Raw genomic sequence first — 15,592 nt, forward strand, 5'->3', positions numbered from 1 at the left:
AGTCAAGTCCAAAGTTGTTATGGTGTTCACAACATTTAACAAACAGTACATCCCTTATGCAATTCCAAATATATCTGTACAGTATTCATAAAATGGCATTTTTACACAATATCATCCGACTGCAGACACAAATGGGCGTTCCCGTGTCGTGGGCGTTCTCGTTCACGCAGACTAAAACGCCCCCCCCGGCGTTCTCGTGTGGTGGGCGTTCTCGTTTACGCAGGCTGGAACGCCCCGTTCTTCTTCGTCGATCTAGTAGTATGGGCAGCATAGAACTGACGTTAGCGCCCCCTTCTTCTTCGATCTCGTAATACGGTTACGTTAGCCAGCTAGGCCTACAGAATGTTAGCACAAATGTATGTTATACATCGTATAGCATTTGTCACAAAAACAAAAAAGAAAGGAGTAATAAAATACCAGCATTTCTGGGCAGATACATTTACTACAGTAGTATGTACATTTACAAATGGAAGGGATTGCAAAAAAAGACGTCCCAAATAAAACAAAAAAGGAGTAATAAAAGAACATTATGCTAGGCAGACATCTTTGATGACAAACCTGCCATATGCAACGTTCCTCAGTACCAGGGGTGCGCTTGGCCAATTCTTATTTTTTGAGAAGCCTTTGAGGCGTAGCGCAAGGCCACTGCCACAGCCTGCATTGTTGTAAATCTTTCTAACCGTTATGTATATGAGATTGTCTTTATTAAGCTTAATGTCCCCTGCCAAACTGTCATTTATATATATGGAAGGATGGAGAGGCTTGATTAGTTCTCGGAATGTGTTTGAAACCCTGTTGAACACGCCAAGCATCGCCATGTCCAGTCTCAGCGTCTCTTGTACAATTTGCTGAAGGACTTCGGGTGGTAAGAATGGCCTGTCCTCTGTTGTGCCAGATTGGAGCGTGTGGCTGAGATGGGGAGATGGAGAGGGTGAGCTTGGTGTGCCAGCTAGTCCTGCAGGGCTAGAGAGAGCGAGAGAGCCGAAAAAGAGTGAAGGAGAGCGAGAGAGAGAGGGAGAGAAACAGGGATTATAATCAACCTTCAATTCAATCACACTACCCACACCATTAAACAAAAAGGCAGTCACTGATCGATCAAAAGTCTGAGAAAGAGCAAGAGAGAATATACGTAAATAGAAAAGTATGGACATAGTATGTAATACCTTTCACTGCTTAGTGATTGGAAGGTGTGACTGAGATGGGGAGATGGAGAGGGTGAGAAGGAGCCAGCTAGTTCTGCAGGGGTAGAGACAGAGAGACAAGTGTATTGGCTACGATCTTCGTGAGCACCAAAAATAAGTAAATAGCAACATGGACACAGTATATAAACCTTTCAAGCATAAAGGTCTCCAACAGCTGTCCAACCACCACCTCCTGATAGAGAGCATGTCCCCCTGAAAAGTAAAGTTATGCTTTAAATGACTTCATAGCCTAATACAAATCCATGTTACAGTACTGTTTAGCAGTGTACTATGGCAGTGTAAATTATTGTGAAGATGTAGCCATCTCCTCCCGTAAGTGCAGTACCTGAAGACAAAGTAATGTGTATGACCTATGATGCATGTTAATTGTAGCCTCCAGTAAGGATGACTAAATTATTAAAAGCCTTATATTTCATGCTACACATCTGATTGAGATTTGAAATAACTCACCTCACTGAAATCATATTGCTTTTGAGGGTAGAATACATTGCGTACTGAAATTAACATACAAATGAGTAAGTTGTTTTACAAACTAGTCATCAGTCATCATTTCTGAAAATAATGCATCTCACCATCAGCATAAACACCCTGTTTATGCTGTTTAAACACAGCTGTTGCTCTGATACTGGTGAGGTGCGTCCTGTGGTGGTAAAAGGGGAATGTGATTTGTCAATGATTCTTATTAGTATATAATGCTTATAAACTATAAAGTGATATCCACCCTCATTTTGTAGCTACATACAAAAAGTGCACAATGCACTTTCAACAAGCATTTAGCAGCAACCAGGGCCCATCAGCGTCACATAGGAACACTTCATTAAATCATAATAAACAATCTAGAGGCCTGCCTGTCTACCAGTGAATGCTACTCTACGAGATGCAATGAATCGTGCGCCAGCCACACGTTTTACCTCGTCAGCCAAGTCAGGGTATCTGCAGGTTTCAGCAAGTCAAATTTAAGACTTTTTAAGACCTTTTTAATACCACCTTGAATGAAATTTAAGACCTTAAACCCGCGATGGTGGGGGGGATCCCGCTGTATTACAACCCAAGCATAGCATGTGTGTCACTCAATGAGACTCATTCAAGTTTACTTTCTGTGTTTATTGAACATAAAGTGATACTCCAGGGCTCCAGACTAACTTTTTCCTTGGGTGCACTGGTGCGCCTACATTTTTAATTTGGGTGCACCAGCACGTATTTATGGTGCACCCAAGTTGTGAGTTGTTGAGAGGGGGGTGACAGCGTCTGGGCCCCCGGGCAGCTGCACCGGTTGCACCGTCGATATTTACGCCACTGATTAATAATATTTTCACCATTAAATAAATGCCTTCAGTAAGACCTGGGGGGTATACCACGAACCTCGTTGAACATACCCAGGCTTTCTTGGGAAAACCTGGCTCGACAGAGCCGCAACTCGCAATCACAGTTAAATGGTACCACGACTCTCACTTTAGATTCAATTAGTTGAACCAGGTTTTCCGCTTTAGGTTCAATGCGCGTTCACATAAAAGGGGCGTTTCTCGCGTCATTTGACTCACCCCTTATGCAAAATAAATCGCGCAAGAGCGGTGTATTTCATCCAAGGCGAGCAATGTATTATTATGAACTCCTACGAGGAATTCAAAGTTCAAATCACAGCCAAGGGGAACACGGTTGCCCATAATATGGCTAGGGTGGCGTGCTGGCAAAAATAGCCGACCGTGTTAATTCGTAAGTGAAAAGATTCTGCATATTGTCTAAAAAATATTATGTATCATCATCCCTTTTACCCCCATATATGTGGGGCCCCATGAATTGCGAGCCCAAGTACCGGGAATGCACTCGATCTACGACCCAACTTGACGTGCACGTCAAGTTGCTTGCTTTTAGTGGCGTGGTTCAACGTCTCAAATATCAAAACAAAATCAGCCTTGTTGACGCTGCAGATTAGCTCGTTTCGGATGAAAGGCGCTGGTCCGAAGCGAGTTATATACGCCGTTTTGTCCCTTCCAGCAGTAAAGGTGCTCGCGATTTGAGAGTCAGGGAACATCAAACCGAAGAGATCTCCTATCCCCTCATTCGAGTTGTAGGACTGGTGCTTGACCACTGTGACTGTTTAGAATCCACAACACCTCCGCTTTCAGTGTTGGTGTCGTACCAAATGCTACCCTCAGGTCAGTGCTAGCAGCGCGGACCGTCTGCGGCGGTGGCGCCGGGGCAGAGATGCAAAACGTAGAAATGGCTGGGGTCTGTGTGTGGCTCCTGGCAGAGGTTTTATGTTTTTGGCTCTGCATATGGCTGACGACAGCCTTAATCCCCATGGTGCCGAGCTTGAATGTAGGCTACTTTTGCACGGAATGCATCTGGCCTGTTCTGGGTTGGCAACGGACGCTAGCCAACCTCGGAAACGGACGTCTTCCAGCCAACTGACGTTGAACTTGCATTTACCCATTGTTGCAGACTAGCTAGCAAGCGCGCAGACATCCGTTTATATATGCAGCTAGAAAGAAAGTAGCCTCTCGTACATCTCCTTCCCGAAAAGTCCTGCGAGAAAAAAAAAAAATTAAATAACCCTGCCCCGACAAATTTAAGACCTCTGAGTTATAAATTTAAGACCAGCATATGACATTTTTGACGAATTTAAGACTTTTTAAGGCCTTAAATTTAGAAAAATGAATTTAAGACTTTTTAAGACTTTAAAGACCTCCGCGGACACCCTGCAAGTAAAGTCCCTTCCATGGTCCATTGGACAAAGCATGTGCCAGGGTACTGAAAAGGTTTGGAAGACGTGTAAGTTGCAATTCATATGCATCATCATCAACACGCATTCAGTACACACTACGCTTCGGTTTCACCCAAGGGTGAATTAAAAGTACATGTTTTCCTAAACGTTGGTCATCAACGAGGTAATAAAGTAGTAACTAAGGGCACATCTGTCATCTGTTTTTCAGAGTGCTAACGATCTTTATTCATTCGTTGCGCCGCGACCGAACTGACAGAATTCTCTGATATGCCATGCATGTAAACATACTAGTTAGTTTAGACGTACTAGTACGTTTACATGCACAGTTTAATCCGATGCGTGTGTCACCACAACGAAGCAGAGTGGCCGCAATTTCATGCCTCTTACCATGCCAGCTGACACCTTAAAGGCCCACTATGCAACTTCGGGAATTTCTTCGCTGTTTTCTTGGTTTTGGCACGCACATTTCTCTACACAGCGCCCCCTACAGCTTCGTAGTAGATATTTTCCAACACTGTCGTAACAACTCGTTGACGACCCTTCCCCATGCACTTCTACGCGAGCCATGTGCATTTGTTTTCAAAGAAGCCGGCGAATGCGTGCAGGAGCCATGTCCGAAGTAAATGTTCATGAAGTGTAGGCAAGGTTATACATTTTTAAAATGGTGTATTTGTATTGCAATAAACATAAAGCCATCCTTTTTTATAGTTGACGGGGAGAATTTATATCCTAGATTATAATTGTTTTATCTTAGGTTGAACAGAACAATCAGTGAGAGTGTTGGCCAACATAATAATCTAAATAAACAAGAACCTGGATTCAGGGATTCAGTCTGTATCAGGGGGGCGAGACAGACGAACAGCAAAACACCAATGGAAACAAAGGTGTTTATATGGTTGCAACCAAGCAAGCTAGAAACATACAGGGCTCACAACAAAACGGTTGAGAAAACAATTTTTACAGGGCTCACAACAAAATGGTTTGATCAAACACATGTGTTCAGAGACTATCAACATCAAGAATACCACGAGGACAAAGTTCACCCAAGGGTACTTTCAATTTCAAAAGCAATACGGCCAAGTCAGAGTCTGATTTGCAGTCTTCTTTTTCTTTCAGTTCACGCTATTCCTGAAAAGCTTGCCCAACGTTTACTCGTGTCTGGCCTCTCTGTCGGTCAGTCTCCCTTTTCTCTTCTTCTGTTCCTCCGACATTGGGTTTCTCTGTCTCTTTTTAGTCGGCTGATCTATGATGAATGTAACAATCCCTTAGTTACTTGTGTTTATATGTCCATGGTTTATATCGAGCCGGTTCCGTGTTTGGGGGTCTGTGCCGTAAAGCAATTCGTTACTTCGCGAGACCCGAGACTCCCGCGAGAGTGGGCGGCGGGTCGCCGGCAGAAACATATTCCTTTTCTCCGCCAAGATGCGCAAGGGGGAGTTGAAACAACGAACAATCGAACAAAAATGTATAATGGAACCATCGCAATGACTCCTAGCCTGTTATATTAAGGTAAATCAAGCCAAAAAAGTTGCATAGTTCCCCTTTCACTCGTGTCTGATCTCTTTTCTGGTCCATTCTTCTTTTGTTCCACCTACAGTCACCTCTTGGGTTCCTTATCAGTCGATTGATCCATGATGAATGCAACAATTGCCTCGCAACTGGCTGTTTATATCTAGCCGGTGCCATGTTTGGGTGTGCGTCTGTGCCGTAAAGCATTTTCGAAACTACAATCTGACTACATTTTTGAGGATACTTCCGCTGCGTCACATCCGGAATGTCCCGGTCCGAGCAGATCAAGTTGCATATGCGCTTTTTCACTGTAGAGGCGACATGGGAAAATGACACACCCACCAATCGACCCAGAAATGGATGCAGAACCATCAGCATAACTCTCAACCTGCATACTTAAAGGTGACATATTATACCACCAGGTGTGAGTGTGATTAGCCTGACAAGCCGTTTCGAAAATCTGCTCCATATGACATCACTAGTGGGCGTGTCCACCTAGATCTGTGCTGGATAGATCAGTCTACCAGTCTACCCAGTGGACTGAAGTCTACATTGCTCATCTATCCGGCACAGATCTAGGTGGACACGCCCACTAGTGATGTCATATGGAGCAGATTTTCGAAACGGCTTGTCAGGCTAATCACACTCACACCTGGTGGTATAATATGTCCCCTTTAATGTAATTTTGGCTAAAAAAGTTGCATAGTAGGCCTTTAACATCCAACTTAACAATGTACTTTGGTAATGTTAACCTCACAGTAAAATAATCGGCAAAGCCTTCGCTGCAAACGTTACCCTCTACCTACAAACCGTCTTAAACGTTGCTGATTTCTGAATAGTATGCAACGTTTATGGACGATAGCATAGCATGCGCTGCTACAGAACCATGCTTGTCACGAGTATTTATATCGGATTCGAATTCGGATACAACGATACCACAGCTAAATCAGTGATTTAAATGAGAATACTTCACAGCCAATGTTGTCAAATAAACAATATCATACTTACTGACATAATCTCTCATCATAACCCTTTCGTTTTTCTGGAAAGTTACTACGAGGTAAAACCGCCAAAAAAGGAAGGGTAGCATACCTTGCGAAACTCACTCACCTCTTCTTGATTGATTGAAACGCTACAGGAACGCCTGATGGGCGTTTTTGTGTCATGACGGGAACGCCCGATGGGCGTTTTTGTGTCATGACGGGAACGCCCAAGCCTGCAGCTGGACCCTTCTCTTTTTACAGCATGCAAAACCAAACAACCTTCAAAACAACATTCAAGTAAACAACATATTAAAGTGTGCATTGTTTGAGTACTAAGTACTACATTTAAAGCTTTTCACCATAAGACATTTTTCCATAGCTATTAACTAAAGTATTGTTTCAGTTAAAACACACTAACAATACTGTCTAACGACACTTAAACTGAATACTGTGCCAGCTTATTCACACTTATATTATATTTTACACATTAAATTAAACACAGCGCCAACACGCATTGTCAGGAAATGGCAGACACTTTCCTACCACGCGCCTGCCCGTGGGATGCTAACAACCACGCTACGGCAGAGCGACTCCGTGTCCAACCCAACTACCCCTTCAAACAATCCATGCATGGCTGTAATCCTCTCTGCATGTTCCCTAGCATTAAAATATAAATACATAAACAATTACACAACCACCGTTCCTACCTGTGAGGGGGGTATAGAAAGAACAACGAGGACGCAGTGTTGTAGTCAAGTCCAAAGTTGTAATGGCCGAGAAAACGGCAAGCACGCTATTCCCCCTACAGGCTGAACGAGGCAAAACAAAAGCAATCTATCACCGACCATCGAAACATTGAACACAAAATGAGGTGGAATAAAGAAACTCTGCAACAACTTTCCTAATTTAGCTCTTTAGAATAATTTTGTAGCAAATAAAGAATAATGAATTTTTTAGATAAACATGGAAATAAACAACATATTTGACCAGCATCACTTTATAACTTCAAAGGGCAGAGCAATGGGTAATAGATAAAAATAGTGAGAAAAGTCTGTTTTTGCATTTTGAAGCACTTATCTACTGCATTAAACATTTTAAACCTTTTTACTGCAACACATATTTATAACCATTACACAAGCATATATCCTATATTTAATACATGAATATGTTGAAGTAAAACAATATTCTTAACAACTCCCAAATATATTGATTCTAGTTTCCATCACAGCAGGACGCTGTGATAAGGAACATTAATGTACATAATGTAAGCACCGTTCACGTTGCAAACAGTTTAGGAGGGTAATTTACACAACACTGAACGAGAAAATGGACGGGCTCCAGGAGACAGTGGCTGGTCAACACAACAGACTGGTGTCCTTAGAAGACGTTGTAAAGCAGTTGAAGGAATACAAAACCGTCATGGCATCTCTTTACAACAAGGGACTGAAGCCGTCACTTCAGTCCCAGCTAGACTCTGCGTCACGCAGACAGATGGCTCTCGTGTTTGGTTCAGATCTGTGGGAGAAGCAGAAATATTTATCCGGACGTTTCATGCCTCATCATAAAGCGTGCTACAGGTCCTGTTGATGGACAGTGTTTACAAACTACAGGTTGGTTTATGTTCGCATGGTATGTTTCTGCAGTTATTACTTCTTCAAGTTCAATGCTGAAATCATGCTGTTTTCATTGCACCTATTGCTACTAATTTGAGCACCAAGTAAGCCTACACAAAGAACATATCATTTTAGTTGGTGTGTGTATGTTTGCATACTTAAACTGTTACATTGTTTTTATTTTCCAGTACCACTATAACAATTAGGCCTATTGTTGTTTCAAGTCTGATTGCTGTTTTTGGTTTAGTAAGGTTACATAATATATCAATTAAAAGGCCACAATGGCTACTTACAAATTTGTTTACATTTAATACCCTGTTCAGGTGGGGAGACTCTTATATCAATCATAAGCGGGAAAGAGGTTTTCTTAGATATATAGGAGTAGTAAGTGGAAGTTTATTAGATAGTCAGGGAAGATGTGTTGTTAGTTCTAACAGCTGGTGTCGGGTTAGGGGATGGGAAGGGTTGTTGTTGTTTTTTCTGGCACTCATAGCCAAAAGGCTGTTAATTCTAACCATTTGAACATTTCCTCAGAATGTTTATTATACTCTTTTACTTGTCTGATATACAAAATATCAGCACATAGCATGTTGAATGAATGATCATCTAAAATTGGTCATTTGGAATGTCAAAGGCCGGAATCACCAAGTTAAGAGGAAGTAAGCTTTACAACATTTCAAACATTTGGATAATCTTTCACCCCCTTGGATTCTGTAATAGATTCAAATGGACGCTTCATTATAGTTTTAGGTCATCTATATAACACCACGGTCATACTTGCTAACATATATGCTCCTAACTCTGGCGACGTCAAATTTTTCATTAGCCTCCTTCACTCACTTCCAGATCAAAATTCCCACATGCTCATCATGGGAGGAGATTTTAACCTATGTTTTGACCCTAGGTTGGATAAGTCATTGGCAAGGCTGGACAACGTTGTGTACATATTAGCGTCTTGCATACAATAATTTATCTCGGGATTTGGCATTTCTGATATTTGGCGTTTTCACAACAGGAAATAATGAAGTCTATTAAATCGTTAAGTACTCGGAAATCGGTCCCGATAAGTACTCGATTGATAGAACGTTTATTGAAGGAAATGATGCGCAAAAGTTTGTCGTCCTTCTTGGACGTCCTACATTGTTGCTCTTTGTTTATTGTGTCACGTTCTTCTTTTTCATTGGATTTATTAGCAGGATGCACTGTGTCGGGCCGCAATGAGGTCACAATGCTTACGTGACCACAAAGCTTTCTGTGTAGCACAAAAAAGTCGGCCAATCATGCTCTGGGACACGATTAAATAAATGCATTTTCGTGAGATTAGCACAGAACGCTTGAGACCGGGTTGTAAAGACAGCAAGACGCAGTTGCAACGCATGCTGTATATTTACAGAATACATGAGTTTACTAATGTGTTGGTAACCAAAACCCCACAAATTATAAATGATAAAAAACCATTGAGATTATAAATACATTTTATAAATTATTTTTAATATTAAACACATTAGTGATGGCACAGTTGACCAACGTCACTGTTAATGTTTTTCTCTATCCAGGACGGGGAGCTGATCCACACTGACTGGAAGCTGGAGAAAGATAATGACTCTGGGAGGCTGTTCAGTCAGTAGTGTGGAGCACTGTTGCTTATCCATCCATCACATTTGTTTTGCAATTAAGTGCTGATTGGTCATAGCTCAACAGTGTGTAAAGGTCCTCCATGGATGGCAGCTCCGTCCTGGTAATGTGATGGGCAGCTTTCACCACCCTCTTTAATGTCTTACGGTTGAGGGCGAAGCAACTGCCGTACCAGGCGGTGATGCAGCAGGTCAGGATACTCTATATGGTGCACCTGTGGAAGTTGCAGAGTATCCTGGAGTCCATGTTGAACCTCCTCAGCCTGCGGAGGAAGAACAGCCGCTGTCTTGCCGTCTTTGTGACGGTGTGGTGAGTCCAGGTCAGGTCCTCGCAGATGTGGACACCGAGGAACTTGAGGCTGCTGACTCTCTCTACCGTCGTCACGTTGATGGTGATGGGGGCGTGCTCGGCTCCCTGTCACTTCCTGTAGTCCACAATCATTCCCGTAGTTTTGCTGAGGTTGAGCTGGAGGTTGTTGTCCTGGTACCAAGATGACAGGGCTCTCACCTCCTCTCTGTACGCCGTCTCATCAGGCCGATGACGGTCGTGTCGTCAGCAAACTTGACGATGACGTTGGAGCTGTTTGTGGCCACGCAGTCGTGTGTGAACAGGGAGAAGAGGAGAGGGCTGAGCACGCAGCCCTGGGGTGCGCCAGTGTTGAAAGTCAGGGTGGATGATGTGGCGTTTCCTATCCGCGCTGGGATCTGCCCATCAGGAAGCTCAGGATCTAGTCACAAAGTGCGGTGTTGAGCCCGAGGTCCCTGAGCTTCACAACGAGCTTGGAGGAGACAATGGTGTTGAATGCTGAACTGTAGTCAATGAACAGTATTCTCACATATGTGTTCCTCTGGTCCAGGCTGGAGAGGGAAGTGTGGATGGTGAGGGCGATGGCGTCCTCTGTGGACCTGTTTGCCCTGTATGCAAACTGCAGGGGGTCCAGTGAGTCAGGGAGGGAGGAGGTGATGAATGATTTGACTAACTGCTCAAAGCACTTCATGACGATGGAGGTGAGTGCTACTGGGCGGTAGTCGTTGAGGCAGGATGCTTTTGACTTCTTTGGGATGGGAATGATGGTGGATTTTTTGAGACATGTGGAGACCACAGACTGGAGCAGTGACTTGTTGAAAATGTCTGTAAACACACCTGCCAGCTGACCTCCACACACCCTGAGAGCCTGGCCAGGGATGCCATCAGGACCAGGGGCCTTGTGTGGATTAATCATTTTGAAGGATTTGCACACATCTGCCCTTCTTATTGCTAGTGTGCAGGGTTCCTGGTCCATCTGTACTTCCTCAGCCGGAGAGTAGCTCTCAAAATGTGCAAAGTAGGTGTTAAGGTCATCTGGAAGAGATGGAGACACTTCCTCAGTCACACTCGTTGTCCCTTTACAGTCTGTTTGTTCTGAGTCTGGTCCACATGTGTCTTGAGTTGGATCCCTCACAGTTAGACTCCATTCTGTCCCTGTATTGTGTCTTAGCACTGTTAATAGCTCTCCGGAGCGCATACCTGGACGTGCTGTACTCCTCCAAATCACCCGAGTTGTAGGCGTTAGTCCGTGCCTTAAGTTTGGCTCAAACTTCTCCATTAACCCAGGCTTTTCTGATTGGGGAATGTCCGTACAGTAATCCGCGGCGCGACATCATCAATGCATTTGGCAATGTAGCAAATCACAGAGTCTGTGTGTGTGTTTAAATTATCGTCCTTAAACGCATCCCACTCTGTAGTGCTGAAACAGTCCCGTAATGCAGAGTCAGACCAACGCTGAATGGTCCGCGTCACCGGTCTGTCACGATTCTCTGCCTATAGGAAGGCAGAAGCATTACTGACGTGGTTCCGCCTCGTGTAGGAAAGCTGATATGCTGGCGGTATCTCGGCAGGACTTTCCTCAAGTTTATTAAAATCCCCGGCCACAATGAAAGCAGCCTTGGGCCGTGAGGTCTCCGTCCTGTCGATAAGTCCATACAGCTTGCCCAGCGCTTGGTTGTTGTCAGCGTCCGGTGGGATATACACCGCTGTGAGCACAACCAATGTCAACTCCCTGGGCAAATAATAAGGCCGGCATCCGATCATGAGATGCTCTAAGTTGGGAGAACAGTCCGATGAATGTACTTCCACGTCTGAACACCACTTGTTATTAGGGGTGTGACCGGGTACACGTGTAACCGGTTAGTAAATCGTAACCGTTTAGGAAAAATCTGTAAACGAAAACCGAAAAAAATCAAAAATCAAAAATAACACATACTATTTATTTAGCGATTAATAAAGCTACAAATGTTCCACTTGGACAACATCAAGGAGCTAATAAGTGCACGCGATAAATGTTGGGTGACCGGGCATTAGGCTACGTCATGTAACGTGTACGGTTCCAGTGCTGGCCCCGTACGTATTTTCGCGAGATTAAACCGGCGACAAGTTTTGATTTGTCGTGCCACACTTTTGCCGTGCACAGGCGAGCGCGTTCACGAGAATTTGTTGGGCAAAAAATTTGCTCAAGTTCAAATATTTGAACTTTGACGCAAATTTCGCGTGATGACAGCCAATCAGCGTTCAACAGCGTGGCCACTGAGTCACATGTGTAACGTAACAGCCAATCAGCGTTCAACCGTCAAACTCAGTGCAGTGCAGTCCGGGGTGAACTGCAGCATGGAGGAGAAAGTGAATGTTGCCGTTTGCGACTCCCGGAGCTCTATACATAATATAATAGTATATAATATAATATTTGTATATACAATATCACGGCCTCCGGATGGCCGTAGCGCGGGGAGCTCTCATAGGGATTGGGCTTCTCTGGGTTTGTTCACCGCCGTTGCTATGTTTCCGGTCTTGTGTGTTCCAACGGTTTATTAGGTAGGCCTATTGTTACGGTATGGGTTACTGGGACCCAAGTGCAGGACGCAGGGAGGCGGAGACAGGGTAAAGGCAAAGGAATTTATTCGTGGAGCGTTCGGGAAGTCAGGCAGGCGGGGGTCTGGTAATGGGCTGGCAATCAGGTGGTCACGGGCTAGACGGTGGACGGGTAGTCAGGCAGGCGGGGGTCAGGAACCGGGAGGGCGATCGTGCTGGAGGGGGCTAGGCGAGGATCGGGTAGTCAGGCAGGCAGGGGGGTCTGGAGCCGGGAGGGCGATCGTGCAGGTGGGGGCTAGGCGAGGATCGAGTAGTCGGGCAGGCGGAGGTCCGGTAGCGGGAGAACTAGAGAAGGGGAAATGGGATTACTAGAGGGACTGGGTATATGAACAGGACTTGGCAATAGAGCTGGTAGGCTATACGAACTTGCTGGAAGTGTATGACGAACTGGCGCCGGCAGACTGGGGATCCCAGACTGAAATAGGGAACGTGGATTGCGGATTGCCGACAGCTGGGTTGCGGGAAGAGGAATCCGTTACGCCCTGCCGCCGCTAGAGGGGGGTGTTGGACCGAGTAGTGGGACGAGGCGTAACAGTACCCCCCCCTCGACGGACTCCTCTTGGCGGACGCCCCACCACAGCCGGATGATCCCGGAGAAAGTCCTGGATGAGAGATGGGTCTAGGATGCGGCTCCGGGGTACCCAGGAGCGCTCCTCAGGACCGTACCCCTCCCAGTCTACGAGGTACTGGTGACCCCGCCGTCCAGGCTGGATGGTTATTGATCATCCTAGGCGGAGGAGGAGGCGGGATGGGAGGGGACAACGGGCTGGTAGAGACAGGCTTGATCTGAGAGACATGGAAGGTGGGGTGGATGTGACGGAGTGCGGGGGGGAGGTTCAAGCGAACCGCAGAGGGGTTGATCACCTTGGAGATGGTGTAGGGGCCGATGAAGAGTGGGGAGGCGGAGGCAGGGTAAAGGCAAAGGAATTTATTCGTGGAGCGTTCGGGAAGTCAGGCAGGCGGGGGTCTGGTAACGGGCTGGCAATCAGGTGGTCACGGGCTAGACGGTGGACGGGTAGTCAGGCAGGCGGGGGTCAGGAACCGGGAGGGCGATCGTGCTGGAGGGGGCTAAGCGAGGATCGGGTAGTCATGCAGGCAGGGGGGTCTGGAGCCGGGAGGGCGATCGTGCAGGTGGGGGCTAGGCGAGGATCGAGTAGTCAGGCAGGCGGAGGTCCGGTAGCGGGAGAACTAGAGAAGGGGAAATGGGATTACTAGAGGGTATACGAACAGGACTTGGCAATAGAGCGGGTAGGCGATACGAACTTGCTGGAAGTGTATGACGAACTGGCGCCGGCAGACTGGGGATACCAGACTGAAATAGGGAACGTGGATTGCGGATTGCCGACAGCTGGGTTGCGGGAAGAGGAATCCGTTACGCCCTGCCGCCGCTAGAGGGGGGTGTTGGACCGAGTAGCGGGATAAGGCGTAACACCTATCTTATAAATCTGTCTATTCAATACTTCATTCACTGCCTCTTCCGTGGTCATTACAATATTATGAATATACTGCATCGGGTCCTCCGACGTCTCTCCCTCTTCCACAAAAGGTAAAGACATGCAATGGTGGTTATCTTGTTGTGGCGCGACAAATTCGAAATTAGGCCTACCTAATAAACCGTTTGTGTTTTTTTTTAATCATTGCTTTATTGGCCTAATCTGACCAGAAATCTATGCCATGAACAGAAATATTATAGGCCTTTATTACACGGGTCTTGTCAATGGCGTGGAAGGCTCCGTTCACTTGCATGGGTAGTAGTCCGGCAACTTGTCAACCCCAGCGTCTTTGGTTGCTAAGCAACCAAAGACGTTCGGCAGACTATTTCTCTGCTTTCTCTGCTGATCAATGAATTATAAATTGTAAAAAGACACATCATGTGAAGTTATTTTTTCGTTTTGGCAAGTAGCCGTGTAATAAGCGGGATAATGTAGCCTATAGAACGTCGCCGGTCATTATCGAAAATAAGCCCCTTCAGGGCGAAGCAAGACACCTCCGCTGTGCGTCGGTGTCCTGTTCGCCCTGTCGGTGCTTATTTTCCCGATAATGACCGGCGTTCTATACATTATCCCTTAGCCTACATATATATTTAGCAGAGTAGGCCTAAGTAACAAATGTGTACAAAGTTACACATTTATGAAACCGGTCTCAGGCTCATAATTACAGTTAATGTGTCGGGCCGGGCTCAGACAAAATGTGCACGGGCTCGGGCCGTGTCGGGCTTGATTTTCTGGGCCCGATCTAAACTCTACCCTCCATTGGTCGTATAGCGCGACTGCGGTCCACAAAAAAAAAAAAAAAAAAACGCTTAACCGTGTACACGAAAAAAAAGGGGTCGTGTAACCGTTTACAATTTTTTGTAACCGTTCACAGCCCTACTTGTTATTAACCATGAAGCAGTCACCTCCCCCCCTGCTCTTCCCCGAGGTTATTGTCCTGTCCTGGCGGCGAATGGAGAATCCGTGTGGAACAATGGCGTAGTCTGGGGCCGAAGGGTCGAGCCAAGTCTCCATGAAAACCATAAAGTTACAGTTAATGTCCCCCCTGCTCCGGAGTTCATCCAGCTTGTTTTCCAGTGACTGGACGTTCGCCAGAAGAATAGTGGGGAGAGGAGGCCGGTTCTTTGAAGGATAGGGTCCTGTCAACGGTCACTCCGAGGTAGGTTGGAGTGGGGGCATACTTCAGTTTGGTCCTGCTTAGATAGATGTTGGGTTCTCTTGTGGCTTCTGCATTACGGAGGTGGAACACACTGGAGACCGTTTTTTCTGGTGCTTGGAAGGTCAAACAGATGTCATCTGCATAGATGAATTTGCGGGATTTGGTGGTGGGTAGGTCATTTGTGTAGTGGTTGAACAGGGTTGGGGCTAAGACTGACCCTTGCAGGAGCCCATACTTCTGCCTTCTCCATGCACTCTTGGTCTGTCCAAGGTGAACTCTGAACCTGCGGTTGGAGAGCAGAGATTGGATGATTTCTGATGCCCAAGCAGGGAGTTCTAGGAGGAGGCCTTTGTGTCACACAGTGTCATA

General features: G+C 45.8%; 1 protein-coding gene and 1 long non-coding RNA gene across 4 annotated transcripts in view; one reads left to right on the forward strand and one right to left on the reverse strand.

Annotated features, from left to right (window-relative positions):
• The window catches only part of dnai3 (dynein axonemal intermediate chain 3), a 167,364-nt gene that overhangs the window by 134,750 nt on the left and 17,022 nt on the right, over window positions 1–15,592 (forward strand). For both annotated transcript variants that reach the window (XM_060066855.1, XM_060066854.1), the window contains exon 16: window positions 9,589–9,652. In XM_060066855.1, the coding sequence (XP_059922838.1) occupies window positions 9,589–9,652 (64 nt within the window). The remainder of the gene's footprint in view (window positions 1–9,588; window positions 9,653–15,592) is intronic.
• LOC132469202 (uncharacterized) lies at window positions 624–1,745 on the reverse strand. 2 transcript variants are annotated; one of them, XR_009528373.1, is made up of 4 exons: window positions 1,653–1,745; window positions 1,318–1,394; window positions 1,164–1,236; window positions 624–963 (listed from the first exon to the last, which is right to left on the reverse strand). It is a non-coding gene; the product is annotated as an uncharacterized LOC132469202 (long non-coding RNA). The 2 variants fall into 2 exon arrangements; XR_009528372.1 differs by lacking the exon at window positions 1,653–1,745 and having other exon boundaries at window positions 1,318–1,637.

Source organism: Gadus macrocephalus, chromosome 12 (assembly GCF_031168955.1).
Source record: "Gadus macrocephalus chromosome 12, ASM3116895v1".
Lineage (NCBI taxonomy): Eukaryota > Metazoa > Chordata > Actinopteri > Gadiformes > Gadidae > Gadus > Gadus macrocephalus.